The following is a 17,740-nucleotide window of genomic DNA, read 5'->3' as shown; positions in this document are numbered from 1 at the left end:
GACAGGGAAGGTGGTGCAGTGCCCAGGCCCGTGGCTGGCCCCAGCCTTGGCCCCAGACAGTCCAGTCTCTGAGGCCCTCCAGAGCAGCAGAGGTAAGTGACTTTTCCTGCCACTAAAAGGCAGGTGCTACACCATCCCACTGTTCCTCTCTGTCCCCTGCAGAAACGGGTGAGACCTGGCCCTGCTTTTCTGGGAGGAGCAGTTCAACCCAGCCACAGCAGCAGCATCTGAACCCAGCAGGGTGTCATCCACCCTCTGGGGGGAAAAAACCCAGAGAAATACAGAAAAGATCATCTTTAATTTATGAAATGAAGAATCATTCTCAAACTTTGATGGAAGTTGCACAAATAATGATTGAACCTTCAAGAGCTGCAGCAGTCTCGTGGCAGAAAGGTCTTGGTCCAAGACAGAAGGTCAGCTGTGTCCCCAGGCACTAGGGCAGGTTTGTGGGCTGAGGGACCAGAGAGAACCTGGTACTAAACAAACAGCAATGCCCTCAGGCTCCTGTCAGCCTCCAGCCTCCTCCCTCCAGGCATGCACAGGGCAGAGCTGTGCTTTGGCACATCTCTTCTGCTGGCCTCTAATCTCCTTGAGGAGATGCTTGCTTGTCTGGAGGATATCTTCAGTGACTACTTACTCCCCCTGCTGCCAGCCAGAACCAGGGAGACCAAGAGGTAAAATCTCAACCCCATGACTGGCCAGCACTGTAAGACAGGCTCCTAAGAGGAACTGAAGGCACAAAAGCCAGACCTGATGTCTCCTCCAGGCTGCCCTCACCCCATGCAAAAGAAGGTACCTCTCTGCCTCACCTGGGGTGGCTCTGGGCAGGGAGGCAGTTCCAGGGTTAGGGATGGGTTCCCTGACCGCAGCCCCCCAGCCTCAGGCAGCCTAGGAGGGACTCCGGGCACTGCTGTGTCACAGTGCAGCTGGGAAGGGGCTGCTGAGGGAAGAGAAGGGGTAACCACAGGCACAGGGATGCCAGATGAGATGTTGCAGCTTAATTTTCTGAGCCCAATTCAAGCCCAGCACCAACTGCTTCTGCAAGGCCAGGAAGGAATGAGCCTCAGCACACAAGCAGCACAGTGGGCAGGCCCAGGCTGTGCAGGATATTGTCCTGGGAACATCAAATGCCAAAGAGTGAATTTGGTCCAAGAACCACAGCAGTGTCTGTGGAAAAGGGTGCATCAGCTACTGGGAAAGGCCTTCAGAGTCCTCCTATCCCTGCTCCTGCTGTCCTGCCATTACCCACCTCCATCACTTGGCCCCTCAGGAGCCTCCCACTCTGTTCTCCAAAACTGCAGGGGTCTAGCAAGGGAGGAATCCCAGTGTGGTCCCCTCCTGCTCACTGCTCCCAAATACTGCAGTTCTCCAGGGTGGAGGACTGCACCAGGGTTGTCCTGCTGGGATGTCCTAGCCTCTGCTCCCCAGGCCAGACTGGGCTAAAGCATCCCCGCTCCTGTGCCCCAGCAATCTATTCCAGGTCCTTCCCATGCTGAACTGCTTCTCTGCCATCCCCAGCGACCAAGTCCTGGGCTGAGTAAACATGGGCATTACAGCATTTCACAGTTGCACTGTAATGGGGGTTCCCAGCCCCCAGGGCTCAGGCGCCTCCTCTAGACGGTTTTGACTTCTGGTGCTCGGCCTTGTGTCAGACTCTGGCGCTGAGCCTTCACCCTCTGCAGCCGCTTCCCGTGCAGACTGAACTGCGACCAGCTGAGGAGCTGCAGCAGCGCACACGCGATGGGCACCAAGACCAGGAGGTAGAAGCAGCCCTGGCGAAGGGTCGGCTCCGCAGCCGCGGCGGCCTCGGGCTTGGGCCGGGCACTCACCACCAACTCGGCGCTCAAGGGGCTGCGCTGGAAGATGTCGTAGCCTGGTATCAGAGAGGAGTCTGTGAGACTGGGGACAGTGGGGACGGACCCGCGTCCACTCATTCTGAGTGACTGGCCTTGGAGATAGAGACCAGGTGCAGCTTAGCAACTGGAAGAGCCCTCTGCAACCACCCAGGGTGGAGGACAGAGCCCCTAGGTGTGCCCGCTCCCGCCTCGCTGCTTTCCCAGGGGCCTCCTTACCCGTGTAGGCGCAGAGCAGCCAGGTGCCGATCAGCGGGGCGAAGGTCTGGCCCGGCTTGGTGACCAGGGCCACCATCCCGAAGAGCAGCGCCGAGGCCGCCTGCTTCCTGCGGTTCAGGACCAGATCCTCGTCCACCAAGTCAGACACCACCAGGCTGAGCAACTTACAGGTCCCTTCTGTGAACACCCGGTTGCTACAAAACAACAGGCAAAACAGACAGAGATCAGAGAAAATGGCAAGAGGGCAAGAAAGGTTCTCTCACATTTGAAATATGAATTTCAGAAGCCTTGGCTACTGGAGAGGAACACCACTACCAATCAGTCTTGTGTATCCTGCAGCAATGCCTTGGATCAGAGCTGACCTGCCACACAGACGGGCCTGGGGATGGGACACACTGGGCTGGCAGCTAACAGGCAGCTGCAGCACACACCAAGGGTGACGGCTACAGGCAGGAGGCAAAGGCAGCTTGGGTAGGCTGCTGTGGGCTGCTCCCAGCCCTGCAGGGTCTGTCCTGAACATCGCTGCCTCCTCTCTCTGCTGCAGGCACAGCCAGCTGATCCTACAACGTCCCATCCTGATGTCACAGCTGGGAGCCACATGCCGTCTGTGTGATCCTGGCTACTGCTCCCTGCCTCCTATTCTGTAAAATGCAGACAAGTATTTCCCTTCTTAGGTGAAAGAGGGCAGCAGAACTGAGTGCTGCCTGCCTACCTGGCAATGAAGATGCAGAGCAGATACACCTGATCAGGTCCTGCCAGGAGCATGGCAATGCTGAGCACCAGCTTCAGGAAGAAGAGTCCTCGCACCACAGCATAAACCCCGCAGCGGCGGCAGAGGGACAGGAAGTAGAGGTTGTTGAGATGAGGGGCAATGTAGGAAACACCTGAGCAGAGAGAGAGGCACAAATAGCATGAGGGAGTTTCATTATCCACCGTGCCCCCAGGACCGATACCAAGAGAGGGAACCAGGCTGGCTATTGCTGGCAGGGCTGTAGCACACATGGTACAGAACAGCCCTCCCATACACACAGAAGGCTGCAGCAGACCCCCCGCAGCAGCTTTGTGGCACAGCACACACTTCCTACAGAGCAAGGCTTTCAGCAGCCTCATGGGCAAGAAGGAAGACTCACCCAGTGTCACACAGGGGCTGGGAGCCAGTCCTGGAGCAAAAACGAGAGATGGGACAGCATGGCCAGACACAGGCAGAACCCTCCAGTGGTAGCTCTAGGACCACTGTCCACATATGTGTGGCAGCATGGAAAGTGGTTCATATGTCACAGAGAAAAAGATTCAGTTCAGGGCTGTGTTCCCTGCTGCATCCTAGAGACAGTATCTGCAGCCACTCACTGATGCTCAGAGCAATACCTCTGTGGAGTCTAGGCCAGAGTCCAGCACACCAGGCTCATCGTCACTATATAAAGAGGTCCAAGTTACTTCTGTGCCCAGGAAGGATGACTCAGGAGGTCCCAGGGAAGCACACAGGGTGTGTGCATGTGTGAATCTTTGAGCCCAGAGACCAGTGTGTGAGCACACCTCACCCCAGATGGAGTCTCAGAAGAGGGAATGCAGCCTTGAGCCAGGTCCTAACGTGGCTGCTCCTCCCAGTCCCACCCAAGACTCACCAAGCAGGAAGGATCCAGTAGAGACAGAGATCTGGTCTGACAGCAGGTGCTCCAGGAACAGAGGGAAGAAGTTGCTGTTAAAGTGGCAGTGAAAAACCTGTGAAGGCAGCGTGCAGACAAGCTGGTCAGCAGGAAGACAGAAAAAGCTAACAGCCTTCTGGGCTCTGTTATCCTAGGAGCACTGTGCCAAGGGACCATGCAGGAGAGGCCTGGAGTTCGGCACAGCAAAAGATTGTCTGTGGAGTTTATGACACCACAGGCTCTGAGACTGCAAAGCTGCAGCACCAGCACCCATGCCTGTGGCATGCCCAGGGTCAGGTCATGCCCAGCTGCTGGGGCAGGGAGTGGGCAGCAGGGACCACAGCGTTTTGGGGAGATGGCGACTGTCAGGAGCACAAGGACAAGGTGGCAGTCCAGCTTCAACAGGAAGATGCAGAGCAGCATCAAAAGCCTGTCTGAGGGGAAGTCCCCAGGGAACTGTGACTACAGCAAAGAAAGCTGAGGAAAGCTGAGCAGGCTGCCAGCATTTGGTAGTAATCACTGAAGAGGATGAAGAACAGAAATGGCAAAAGCCAGCTGGGAGGTGGATCCAGCTGGACAGTGGTAACAGTGATGTGAGGAAAGCAGAAAGCAGAGGGGGACTGTGCTGACAGCCAGCAAACTGCACTGCTGAACTTGTCTCCACCATGAGCCAAGTCTTGTGCTTCTGCACCCCAGATGGACTGCACAGAGCTCAGCCAGCTCCTGTGATCCAGCCTATGCCCCTGGAGGAAGGAGCAACCCACAGCCTGCTCAGGAATATCCTCAGATCACAGGCACGGAGTGGCTACCAGCTGCTGAATCAGCCAATGTATACAGGAGACTCAGAGAGCAAGTGGGTGCTGGAAGCACCTCTGCCCTTCCTGGGGAAGTCCCACACTGCTGAATCACCATCTCAAACAGCCACAGCCAGTGCCCATCCTCTGAATCACAGCACGTCACTGCTGCACCTACCTGGATGAGGTTCATGCAGACAAACCAGAGGAAGTTGTGATGTCGGCAGAGCTGCTGGAGATACTCTGCCAGGGTGATCCTCTTCTCCTGAGGGACGGAGAGCTTCTCAATGTACAGCCTAAAGGGAGGAGAGACAAAAAGACACAACCGTAAATCCCTTGTACCAAGCAGGAGAGAGCCCCCAGCTCTCCCTGGGTAACTGCACTCAGCTCCCACTCCAACCTTCTCCCTGGACCAACTCCAAAGAGTAGAGTTTACAACGACGTTTGCTTATTGCTAACAAGAATTACAGGCAACAGGTCTCCCAAAGTGCATGTGTCTTCTGAACCCAAACTTCAGATCTCCAACTATGAAAGCATTCCCCTCTTGTTAGGCATTCCCCTCTTGTTAGCCAGGCATAAGCTCCTCTTCCAGATCCCTGTGCTCAGCTCACCCAGCAGGTCCCATTGGGATCTGCTGTGTTAGGAAAGCATAAGGTGGCAGCTCATAACAAGAGACACCAAGTGAGGCAGCCCAAGGAAAAGCAAGGAGCTGAATGGTGAAAACCTGCTGCACATGGCCTACCATCAGCTCAGCTGCTATCAGATAGCTAAAGCCAGCAAAAGGGGAAGAGGCATTCACTTGTTCAACTCCATAGGAAGTGGGCAGCAAGATGCTCTCATGCTCAAGCAGGAATACTCGTGGTAAGCTGCTTCTCACATTTTGGCACTCACAGGCCTCACTGGGTGCTCTAGATATTAACTTATTTCGTGTTCCAAACACTGGATGGCCACACAGCATGTCAGGGTTCTGCCTCCAGTTTGGGCCAGGGGTGTCACGAGATAGTTTTGTCCTATTTTCAGAGGGCCTGAGGAGCCAGTGTGACAGAGGTGATTCTGGAAACTGGATTAACAGACAAGAACCACAGATGATTAACAGAAGTTTGCCTTGCCCTGGATCTTCCCACACATCTAGTTTGCTGCAGTACGTACAGATCAATGCCAGACCTTTCCCTGTGCTGCAGAACCAATGACACTTACTCTTTCAGGGTTGATTCCTGATCCCATTTCACTTTCCCATCAGCCTCAAAGCGCTGGCGGAGCAGCTGCGTGGACAGTGTGAAACCAACGATGGAGCAGAGGGCCAGCGCCACACAAAATATGCGGAAGGAAAAGAAGTCCTCTTTGTTCCACACTGCGTAGGACATGAAGACAGAGAGGGAGCCTATGGCACTGAAGAGGGAGCAGTAGAAGTTGAGGCTGGTCCTGTCTTTTGCTGAAACAGCCAGGTCTGCGAGCAAGGCGTTGTGGTGCAGGTCGACCATGGTGAGAAAGCTGTCATACATGCAAAGGCAAAGAAGGAACTGCAAACCAGGGTGAGCCCAGGCAACCCAGAAAGCCAGGAAAGAGATGGCAAAGAGGGGGCCATTGTGGCTTAATGCTTTGAGCCTCTTCAGAACTACTTCTGGGGAGGAAATCTCTGCTCCTGGCCTGCAAGAGAAGACAAAGACTTTAGAGACCCAGACAAAACCCCACGTGACCATATGTTCTCCCTCTCCAAGGGAGTCCTGTAAGTGCCATAGACAGAAATACAGCTTGTGCTCGTGTAACAAAACAACCACATCGGATACCTTCTCAGCTAATATTCGAGTACACTGAAAATACAGGTTTAAGAAGACCACAAAGCATGAAAGGGATTTTCTTCTTCTCCAGAGCAAGTCTCTGCCTGACAGTGCTGCACTGTCTGCATTCTGCACAATGCAAATCATGTCAATGAGCACTTGAAGTTTTCACTGCTTTTACTAAAATTGTGATTTTCATTAAAAGCTTAATGTAAATATGTGATAAAAGCTCATGGCCAACACTGATCCATGATCCAGGGGGTTTGGGAATAACTGGTCTGAGGCATTTCAGGTGGAAATAATTGTCCTTTCCCCTCCTGTCTCTCCCAAACTACATACAGACACTCTCCAACACCCCACTAAGAGCCTTGTTCATATACCAAGGGCTTGAGATTTTAGACACCCACATTTTAAGTTCTGTACCACTCGTGATTATCAAGGGTTAGGGTCACATCTGCCCCATAGGTGTGCGACTTCCTCTATACAGCCACATACTGAAATAGCGGGCAAAGAGCACTGAACTTCAAAGATGCCAGGAAAAGGAGGTATTTAAGAGTTTCATGCCCCAGAAACCTTTCCCACGCCATCATTTTAAAGCTGCCAATTTTTCATCATCTCCCCTAGGGACTAAACAAACCTCCCAGCCTCTGCTGGGAGCGGAACTGAACTTACTGCTGCGTGCTAAGGAACACTCGGTCGCTCAGCCAGCCAAACAGAGGGTCATTGAGACTGTTCCAGATCAGAAACACTGTCTAGGAAAGAAAACAGGACAGTGAGACAACACAAAGGACAGGTCCTACAAAGGCAAGCAGTGCTTTGTGGCATGGTGAGCACCCAGCAGGAACTGTCCCAGAGCACCTTCTCTGCCCCATCGCTGCAAACGCTTGCCCTGCCTGGGGGAACTGCCAGATGAACACAGCAACGCCAGTGTTTTTCCCTGCCTGTGAGACACCTCGGTGTCCCCAGAGGAAAGGCAGTCCTAAGAACAAAGTGTCTGGGTTTTCTGTCCCAGCTTGTTCTACCTGTCTCGAAGGCTCCCTCGCTCCCTTTCCCACGGGGAATGCTGCCATTGCAGCTAACGGTCTCGGTTTCAGAATTTCTTACTTAGGAGGGCAGAAGCCCATGGAAAAGACTAACCTCTCCTATCCAAAACGACAGCTTATCAATCTTGTAAACAGAGACAAAAGTGTCCACGTAGTACAGGAGGAACACGTTGTGCAAAATGGACACAAAGAGCGACAGGGACCCATAGACCACTGCAGTGGGCAAATGAAAAAGACAAGCCAACAGTCGCAAGCCCATGTTGGTGCAGTCGGTGCTCAGCTCCCTCGATCACCTCCATTTCACATGAGATGTCTTCTCCCAACACCTGCGACATCTTTGCTGGGGCCAGTCCATTGTTGCTCCTGCAAGGACAGGCCAAAAAATTAAAACGAAACCAGGTTCAATTTCTTAAATGAACTAAAAGTTGAATCAAATTAATTGGTAAATCTTTGCCTGCAGAGATAAGAATTCACATTGCTTTGAGGAGCCTTCAAAAGTGGATTGGAGGGGATTTAAGAGACTAAAAGCTGTCTGCAGCACTAAAGCTGTTTCATTAAGCTGAGGCCAGGCTGCAGGCTCCTGGGGGTTCAACTGTCTCCTCCCTGAGCAGGCTGCCCCGTCCCTTACCCTCTAATGTTCTTTGCTATGCAGCAAGTAGCCGATTAGCTCTTTCCAGCTCTTTTAAAAGCAAGGACACAAGAGGAATCAAGCTAGATAGCTGCAGACAACAAAGCAGCCTTCAGAAAACACACCTAGCTGCTGATATTTTTAGGTACCAGTGTACATTTTTAGCCAAATGTGATGTAATCCCACACGTGCACACTGCTTACAGCTGACTGCAGCGGGGCTGGCTCAGACAGCAGTTATTTCTGACAAGCAGTGTTGCTGCTTTGTGGCACGAAGAGACACGACCTGAACACGATGGCATGCAGCAGCCACACTGCCATCATAGGATAAATGCAACAGAAGTCACTTAGCAGCTGTCCTGCTCAGCTTGGAGTGGCCTAAATTTTAGGATAGGTCTCTGAAATAAAGATGCTTTGGCTGGATATACAGAAACGAAACAATAAACCATGTGAGAACAGCAGCCTCATACCTGTACCTCCTCACAGCATCACTGCCAGCAGCTCACGGCCAGGAGGTGGGACTGTCATCCACCCTCTTGTGCTTTTCACACTGAGCTCCCTCTCACACTCAAGTTGCTGCAGACCAAAGGCAAACCACAAGAGCACCTCTTCAGAGGCACTCCTGTATCTGGTGAGATGTTAAGCATTCTTAAATCAGTCTAATTCAGCTCCTCCTGCTCGTGCCATCATAGGAAGCCCTGTTGGCAGCATGCACGTGATGGGTGACAACAAGGTTGCTATCTCACCACTGTCAAAAGTAAGATAAAGGGCTGGAAGTCACCCCTGTTTGAGGCCTCCAGGCTCATCCAACTCAGACACATCATGGGAACTTCACAACACAGGGTAAGAATGAGCACATCAGAAATGGGAAACTCCACACCAAGCAGCCTTCTCAGGCTTGCAACATCAGCTGTGGTAAGTCCAAGCAGAAGACCAAGGGGAAGAATAAAAGGCTGGGTATGAAACCTGATGAAACGTTGGTCCCATTCAGCATTTCCCAGAAGCCGTGAGTCTCACCATTTCTAGGCAAGATTAGAAATAACAGCAAAAATAACTGTCCGCTCTGCCCAGCCTGAAGAATTCCTCACAACCAGTTCAGAAAGAGCAGGAAAAGCATTTGTTCCAATCAATTACATCACTAGACTGAAACTGCACATCAGCTCCACTCCCAGCCAAAGCTCCAGACCTCAACTGGATCCAACTGCAGAGCCCACGTGGAGATGAGGCACCATTCTGCACCCCACCACGCCAAAACCCACAGCCAGATAAAAGGGAGACACTGCTTGGAGAGGAATTCAGCCAGACAATGAGCTTTTCTAGGTGTAATTAAAGACAGACAAGCCTCAAGGGGAAATGGCGTATTGTATGGTCATAAATTGAATCAAGAACTCGTGATGTGTAAAGATAAAGGTTAAGGAGAAGAGAGAGCTAAGTCAACTGACCCACGGGTGAGTCCTCTGTCTCTTACCAGCAACGCTCTGCAAAGGACTGTCTCAGGGGCAGATAAAGCCACCAGAGTGCTGGGCACCCTCATGAAGGGGACGGAGGACAAGGAGACAGCATCTTTTCATATTGTATGACACCTCCGCATGTCCAGACCTTGACCACTGCAAGTGCATCTGACCACCCTACAGACTTCCTGAGACCTAGAGATGAAGGAGATCAAAGAAGGGCAAATAAAGCAATCAAGGGACTGAAGCAGCCACCTGCTGATGAAAGACTAAACCGCTGTGACCCTTCAGGCAGAGAGGAAAGGCTGAAAGGGGACATGATCAAGGTTTACAGCTCCCTGTGCAGTGGATAAGGTGAAGGTGGAACTAGCACACACTAGGACACAAGAACTGGGAGCACTAGCTGTAACGAGCAGTTCAAAGCACACAAAATTGTTTCTTTATCTGGCGGGTAGCAAATGGTTGACATCTGCTGCCAAAGGGTGTTGCAGAGGTGGGCAGCAGGTTCACAGGGTTAGAGCAGTTCATGGAGAACAGCTGTACACAAAGGGCTACTAAAGGCAACAGGCAGGGGAATCCCCTCTAGCATCCCTCATCTGAGGGCTGCTCAAGCTGGGGGTGGACAAATGGGAAGGCCACAACAGTGGCCAGGCTCATGTGTTCTCCCCCTAAATTATCATCCACAAGTCAGAACAGCCCAACAGTCTGACCTGCTTAGGGCAACTCTCACCCTGGGCTTGACTTTGCTACCCAAAGCCTGTTTGAAAGCAAAGCCCGCTCCAGGCTCGGTCCTTAGCGCTGTGCTTTCCCCTGTGCACATCCAAATGATGCTTCACTAAGCATATGTCGCACAAACCACAGATGCTGAAGTTTCCAGAGACGCATCATTTTGTCACTTAACATGCGACAGCACTGTTCAAAGAAGGTGAAGTTCCACTTCCTCTCCTTCTCCCTCGTCACTCTCACAGATGTGCAACCTCTCCAGCCAGCAGACATTCGTAAGTGATTTAATTTTGCTGGCATAGTTGTTAGCTCATTTTATATAGATATTATTTTTTTTCCCCTCTCCATCTGCAAATATGCAGATGAAAAGAAACAAGTCATAGTTGTGTGTAAAAAGCAGATTTTGGTCTTATATCCAAAGCACTGTGTTATTTAAGCTCGCCACAATGGTATTTTCACAACCTTTTCCTTGGAATGGAGAATTACTCACGCAGCATGTCAGAACTTTTCAACATTAGGCTTTAAGTAGTAATGGGAAAAGGAGCTGCAGGAAGGAATAACATTCATTCACACTGAACTTCTAATGCACAGTCATAAAGCAACAAGCTCGTAACTTAGGAAGCCACTAGCCTTTATTTGAGAAACTTCCACCTCCGCATCTGACACCTGGCGCGGATCCCACCAGTGACGTTTGTAGATCTTATCTTGTTGAGAAGGATGTTTGAGTACTGACTATCAGGAAAGCACTGCCTTTGTTTGAGAGCAGGGGCTGGAAGCACACCACAGTTTGGGGCTGGCACAGCTGCTCTGACTTCCCAGCCAGCTCACAGCTGGATTCACAAGCCATTGCGTCCCATGGCCATTCGGCAACCCTTTGGCTTTACAACAAGGCTGAGCTCCAGCCTTCCACAGCTGAAGTCAGTTGTACTAAGTTGGCAACACAGACACATACATGAATCTTGGCCCAAGCCAATTCTTCAAGTAGAGCCAGATGATTCCTGTATGCTGAAGCTGCCACTCAGGAACCCAAAATAGTCATCTGCAGACTTGACCGCAGTAACGGGATGACTCTCTCGTTCATTCCCCACTATGTGGGTAATGCAGGCTGGAATACCCCAAATCATACTCCAGGATATGTCTGTACTTGCTCCAGACATCACTACACTGCCTCTGCTGCATATTCTGCACTGTGGCACACGAGCTAGAGCAGAGGGACAGACAAGCATACCAGCTTTGTGTCTCTGCATTTGCAACACCATAAACCCACCACCTGGGAAAGCCACCCAAGAGAGGACCCTATTTCTAGACATTTGTCACTGCCCTGTTTACAGGGAAGCTGGGCTGGAGCTGCACCTGTGAAAGAGGTGACACTCTGTGACCAGTTCCAACTCATGCTGGGCATGCCAGCTCATCCTGAACCTCATAAATGACATTCTCAGCTAGAGGAAACAGTCATGGATGTCTTAATCTGGTCAGGCTTATTTGTCAGTGACAAAGTCTGCTTTGTGAATACAGGTCTTGTTCTGCATGCTCCTTCCAATTCCACGTGTGGTACACCAGGAGGTCTCCAAAGCATAGACACCTTGCAGGGTCTTCACCCCCTGGAGCTACATAGGATTCTGGCAGGACTCTGTTCGTCAAGAAGGGAGCCCTCCATGGAGCTGTTTCACTGAATGAAACTGAAAGAGTCTCCACTTAAAAAAGGTCTCAAAATCCTATTCCAATCCCCTTCCTTGACACACTCTCCACAAAATTTAGACTTCTTTGACCAAACTTTGATCCTGTGCACTCTCTTAGAGGTGAACATATCTCAAAGACCCTCATTTCTTCACTATCCTACTTCTGAAATGCTAATGCCACCTTTCCTCAGATAATCCACTTGCTAACAGAAAGTCTCAAGGGAAGATCAAACCCAGTCCCACAGGAAACATTAACCATCTCCCTAACAGCAGCCTGCTATCTGAACAGCAAGGCAATGAAGCCTTTGAAAACATGGTATCACCTGGAGCATCAAGGAAATGCACTATTTCGAAGCGGCCATGAGGGCGTTTCCCAGTACTGTTTATCAATTCAGATACCTCCGTATCATGAGAGATTTGGAAACACCCTTTTTATTACAGAGCTTCCATTAAGTGCTTCTGTCACTACTGCAGAGTTCACACCCATAAAGAGAACTGCCACGCAGACAACAATTAACATCCTGAACCAGCTGGTAGCTTCTGTGGAGCTGTGCTTCAGCAGTGCAATCTCATTAAACCAGATCTCATCCCCTAATGAGATTATGAGGCTCGTTAATGGGGGTAACTGGGTAGATCTCATAGTCTTGGAACTTGCTAAGACATTTAACTGAGCAGCACGTGGCACCACTTTTCTGAACAGTTAATTGTTCTACGGTGAAAGGAAAGGGTGCTGGAAGTATTAAAAAACGGTTCCTCGTGATGTTGCTGTCAACATAAACTCTAATGCTACAGTGGACTTCACAGCACTGGTACAGGAACCATCACCTGGTAACTCAAATTACAAATGTGGAAGTAAGTATGAAACACTTATTGAAACCAACCCCCTAGAGGGGATTCACAGAAGCCAGAAGAGAGGCTTATTGCACAGATACTGCTTGTTCTCATTAAGACTTAATAGGAAACACCGAGATGCACTTTTTACCACTCTGCCCAAGGCAGTAACTGGGAGTTTCTGCCACACATCTCCATCTTCTCACCAGGGAGACTTCACCTGTACAAACCTTTCAAAGCCACACCTGTCCCCACAGCAATGCCCTGGCATCAGCCACAGGGCCACCAGGTATCTCCGTGATGTTTAGGCCTGAAAAACACAGTGCTGGGTCACCAGCTGTGGCAGCTGGCAGCCCACATGTGGGAGAGGAACACAAGGAGCCAGGCCAGGGCTGAGGATGCCGTTTCTTCAGCCACAAAGAGGACAAGCAGTGGTGCCACCCCCAGCACCCCATCCACAGGGTCCTCCCTCCCAGCCTGGTAGCCTCGGTAGAGAAAGGTCAGCTGGGCAGGGGCAGGGCTATGGGTTCGTGGTGGGCTCCCACTCAGGCTCCGTGGCAGTGGAAGGGGTTTTTGGGGCTGTGCTGCCAGGCGAGGGGAAGGTGTGAGAGGGATGTGGTGGCCACAGCGCTGTTCCACACCTCCAGGTAGAGCAGGACGACACGGTGACCACCTCTCCCTGCCACGACCCTGTGAAGGGATGGGAGCCAGACCCCCACCAGCTCCAGGCAGGGGACAGAAGGACTGAGACCACTGACAGCAGAGAGAGGGTGGGCTCCCTAGCCCCCGCAGGACCGTCCAGAGCAGCGGATGATGAGCACTAGGGCTCTACACGGCAGGGAGAGGATTCCCACCCGACCCGGGCTACCCCCGTGCGTTAGGGGGGAGGGCGTTCCGCCACCTGGACTGCCCCACTGCACTGGCGGGGGGAGGAGGGAGTCTCCCGGACCCGGACTACCCCACTGCAGGGGGGGAGGGTGCATCCCCCCCACCGCCGCCCGAGCGGCCCCGCTGCGGGCGTAAGACACAACCGCAGGCCGGCATTATAGCGGGGGAGGCACCGCGCCCGCGTGCCCGTCCCTCAGCGCCTCCTACCTGCGTCCGCTCCCGGCGCTGCCCCCGCCGCTCCGCCGCCGAACGGCACCGCCCGCGCATGCGCCTGGCGGCGCCCAACCCCGCCCCGCGCCCTGCTCCCGCCCGCCGCCATCTTGCGTCCTGGCAAATGAAGCCACCGCCCTCGGCCGCCATCTCGAGTGAGGTCACCTGGCCGGGGCAGCCGCCTCATTTGCATTAGCCCCGCCCCCCGCGGCTCGCGGGCCGCCCGTCGCCATGGAAACGGCGCCGGGCCGGCGGGCGGCCGCCGATGTCAAGGGCTTCTTCCCTGCCCTCCGGCCTCCCACGCCGCTCCCCGGCTTCATGGGCCCGAGGAGAAACGGGGCTGGGAAGCACAAGATGTCAGCACAAGAGAGCTGGACTCGTGGTGTCGTTTCCACTTCAACACCTCCAAGGGAGCTTCAAAAGAGCCTTGTGCCAAAGGTGCAAAATGACAAAGTGGAGATGAACGAATAAACACGGCTCCTTGTCCTCCATAGTCCATCAAATGCCCTTCTCGTCTCTGGCCTTAGTCATCGGTTACACACACTTCTCTCCCAAGATTCATTTATGTCCTGTCCTGTACATTTCTGGAAAAGACTGTTATCCGTTATTATTTAAGATCTGTCTTTGGAGCTTTCTCTCAAAATAAGCAACTCCTGTTTTCAGCAGATGTGGTACTTTCCACCTCTCATTGTGACAGTTGCTCACATCTAACTATTGACAGAGTTCACAAGGGAAAATTGAGGCGAAAGCCAATTGCTACATTTAGGAAAGTATAATTGCATCCTATTACTTCCAGCGTTTTTGTGTATTAGATTTACAAGCTATTTCCAAAGCAAGTCATTTTCATAAGTTTATAGAAGCCAGGCAATTAATTGCAGTCAACAGGTTTTGTAATTAAAGAGTGATTTGTAGGTATTTAGCTTTAGCTATTGAGACCACCTGCAGTAGAGCAAGGCATGAAGTGTCCTGAGGGAGCATGCTGTGCTGAGCAACGATGAGCTGACTTTACACACTGAGTCACCCGTTTTAAACCTGGGAGCAGGGGGAGTTATACCTGTGAAGGCCCATGGTAGTACAGGTGCTTACAATAAGTTAGTGCTGATGGGAGACATTTGTATGGCTTTTTACTTAATTACCACCTACTGAATGAGCAGTGAGTACAAATACCAGCTTAGCTGGCTATAACTGAGTGTAAGCAAGAAGTTTTGGGGGAGCAAACCAAACAACAGTAGGGGTTATTCCTAAAGTTCTCAATGGTAGGCTTTTCTTTTATGAAATTAGGTCTGTTACTTCAACACATACCCTTCTTCTTTGAGGGCTGTTTTCTCCAAGCTTTGCTGCTTTTGGAAAGGACCTGAAGTTTTGGTGAGTGCTTTTGAGTTTTTCCACAATGGCTTCATGTGCTGATTTTAGCTGACACTTTACCTGTGTCCTCTATCTTTGCTTTGAGGTTTTATGTTCAAGTTCTGTTTTGTCTGTTTTCTATTATGAGGCATCTCCCTAGCTGTGTACCTTGTATTAGCTTTAAGTGGCAGTTAGGCTTAAGTCTGACTGTCTGAGCATGTAAAGTAATTGCTGAAGGAATGAGCTTCCTGCTGTTTTCCTTGGCTACAAGGGCATGTTCAGACAGGTAGGACAGCCCTGGTTACTAAGGGAAAGCTTCTGCAAACTGTGGTGTGGTAACTTAGTGTATCTTCTGGCTCTGTAAGTGTCATTAAGGTCCATCAGTGAAAGAAGGCTGCAGAAAGTAGGCTGCCTTCTTAAGATCAGGTTGTGTATTCTACTCTCTCTTGTTCCTCAGTTAAGTGAAGGCATCATCTTAGCTGTTTTTTCCCAGGATGTGAGTACACATACCGAACAAATGTCTTTCTCTGCTTTTTGCGCTTATGACTAGGGTCTGATCTATGTTGCAACATTTTATGGCTACAATGGCAAAACAGTACCAGGGCTGTGTGTTTGTATGAGTGGCATACAGCTGAGATGTTCTGTGCTTTGCTTGGCTTTGGGAAAACATAATCTTTCTGGAGGCAATACCTCTTTCACCCTGACTCATCTGCTCAGTTCTCTAGTGGATATAAGCCCTCATACAGTAGCATAACTTGCTGAGGGTATTGATTCATGCCAACACTCTAGCCTGTAACTTTTCTAGCATTTCCTGCTTGTGAAAGATGCTGATTTAAATTGTTATTGCTGTGTGATGGTAGGCTTCAAACACTTTAGCTTGAAAAAAACCATGACAAAGAAGGTCTTCTCTGAGTGATTGTGTTCCTGGAAACTCGAGATTGCCTTTTGATTCCCGTTAAAAAAATCAATAATGTTACTTCTGAGTGATGTTCTGTGCTGTCTAAAGACTGCAGCAGAAGGTAGTTGGAGGGTTTTTTTAAAAAGCCCCTGTATTAGAGAGTCATAGATCAGCAGGTGCTGCAGCTGTTTGCCTTGGGGGATGCAATGCACCAGTAATCGCTCTGGTAATTTTTGCTTAGATGTTTGATCTTAAGCTAGAAATGAAGTGTGTTCCTGTTATAACAGAAGGCCTCTTTATACACTAAAAGAATGATATGCAATATGACTTCAAAGTCTGGGTAATCTGTTTTCTGTCCCATCCTACCATTTGGGATGTTGATCCCTTAGGAAGATCTAGTACAAGTGTATAAGAATGTACATCTTCCTAACTTCTAAGCATACATCCTCATTGCAGGATGCACAGGATGGGATCCAAGTGTATTTCAAACACAAGTAGTGTTTTAAAATGTAAATGGCTTGATGTGACATCGGATGCTGGTGTGTATCCACAGAGGAAACCCAATGTGGGCATGAAGTCTTCCTAGAGATACGGGCTTTGTCATGAGCTAAGGCCTTTGTGGGACACCAGGAGACCCTCCCAAGGACACTTCAGGGGAGAAGGCTTGCAATTGAGCATCTGAGAGAGCAGGATGCTATGAAAGCACAAAAGTAGTGTGCAAAACATGTTGCTCTGCTATGCAAACTGTCTGTGTGTGAGATAAGACAGTGCCTGTATGTGACTGGGGCTTGGCAGGGGAATCAAGGCTGAAGGAGAATGATTTGTCTTGGGAGTGTGTAAAGTAAACAATATGTAACCAGTAGGAACCAGATAACTATAGGTGTGTGTGAAGCAACTCTTGGAGGGCAGAACCTTGCAAGGTCACCTGCTCTATATCAGGGGTAGCACATAAGGCCCAGATTGCCACAGTAACAATATCAGAAGTGCCAGACATGGCTACGGATGTGCTAAAACTGAGACCAACGGGAAAGAAGTAATTAGAGGCAGACCGTCTGTTTGGAGGGAGACTGGAGGAAGGGAGGCACAAGTGTGACAAAGAAGTGGATCCTGAAATGAGAGAATAAGGTATAAAATGAGATGAAAGAATGAAGATGGGAGCAGCCAGCTGCAGGAGTGCAGACACTTATGGAGGAAGATGTCTGAGGATCCAAACTCACTGGAGTGATGCTCCTTGGACAGCCCTCTGGGCTCTCTACCAGGTCTTTGTTGGAAACACTTGGTGTGGGAAGGCAGAGTGAACAGGGGCAGGCTTGCACCCTAGTCCCAAGAGGTGTGGGAGGGAAGGCTGATGCCTGTCACTTGACAGCTGTTGTGTGGTTTGTAACACTTGATTAGTAGCTTCATAGTTGTGTGCCAGGCAGTATAAATAACCCTGAGATACCAATGGTGTGTTAATGAGGTAATGGATTGTTCATTTGCCCTGCTGGTGATAAAAGTCTTCTAAGTTGGTTGTCTTGACTGCAACCTGGAGAAGGGCAGCTGGGCAGAAGTGGTGACAGCTGGGAGCTTGTCCAGAATCTCCTAACTTGGAAGCTTGCCTTCTCTGAGGCAAAGGTCACCCACAGTGGTGACTAGCAAGATGAGACTAGTGGTGGTGGAGCTTTAATAACCCAGAAGTTATGCTGTGCCAAGAGGAAGATATATCAAGAAAGGAGAAAGCTTAGAGTGTGCCCAAAATCTACACCTTGGTGCAGCAGAC

At 50.7% G+C, this 17,740-nt stretch overlaps 1 protein-coding gene across 4 annotated transcripts; it reads right to left on the bottom strand.

The window, feature by feature from the left end:
- Nucleotides 1-279: 279 nt before the first annotated feature.
- Nucleotides 280-13,766, bottom strand: MFSD13A (major facilitator superfamily domain containing 13A). 4 transcript variants are annotated; one of them, XM_062001330.1, is made up of 10 exons: nucleotides 13,737-13,755; nucleotides 8,428-12,966; nucleotides 7,624-7,693; nucleotides 6,960-7,039; nucleotides 5,707-6,156; nucleotides 4,688-4,805; nucleotides 3,695-3,791; nucleotides 2,785-2,956; nucleotides 2,073-2,266; nucleotides 280-1,873 (listed from the first exon to the last, which is right to left on the bottom strand). In XM_062001330.1, exons 3-10 carry the CDS (start codon nucleotides 7,663-7,665, stop codon nucleotides 1,614-1,616), a joined length of 1,413 nt encoding a protein of 470 aa, XP_061857314.1. In that variant the 5' UTR covers nucleotides 7,666-7,693; nucleotides 8,428-12,966; nucleotides 13,737-13,755; the 3' UTR covers nucleotides 280-1,613. The 4 variants fall into 4 exon arrangements, with proteins under 4 accessions (XP_061857314.1, XP_061857312.1, XP_061857313.1 ...); XM_062001328.1 differs by lacking the exon at nucleotides 8,428-12,966 and having other exon boundaries at nucleotides 7,425-7,693; nucleotides 13,737-13,766; XM_062001329.1 differs by lacking the exon at nucleotides 13,737-13,755 and having other exon boundaries at nucleotides 8,428-13,717.
- Nucleotides 13,767-17,740: the final 3,974 nt, after the last annotated feature.

Source organism: Colius striatus, chromosome 8, assembly GCF_028858725.1.
Source record: "Colius striatus isolate bColStr4 chromosome 8, bColStr4.1.hap1, whole genome shotgun sequence".
Taxonomy (NCBI): Eukaryota; Metazoa; Chordata; class Aves; order Coliiformes; family Coliidae; genus Colius; species Colius striatus.
This window is presented reverse-complemented; position numbering and strand designations above follow the sequence as displayed.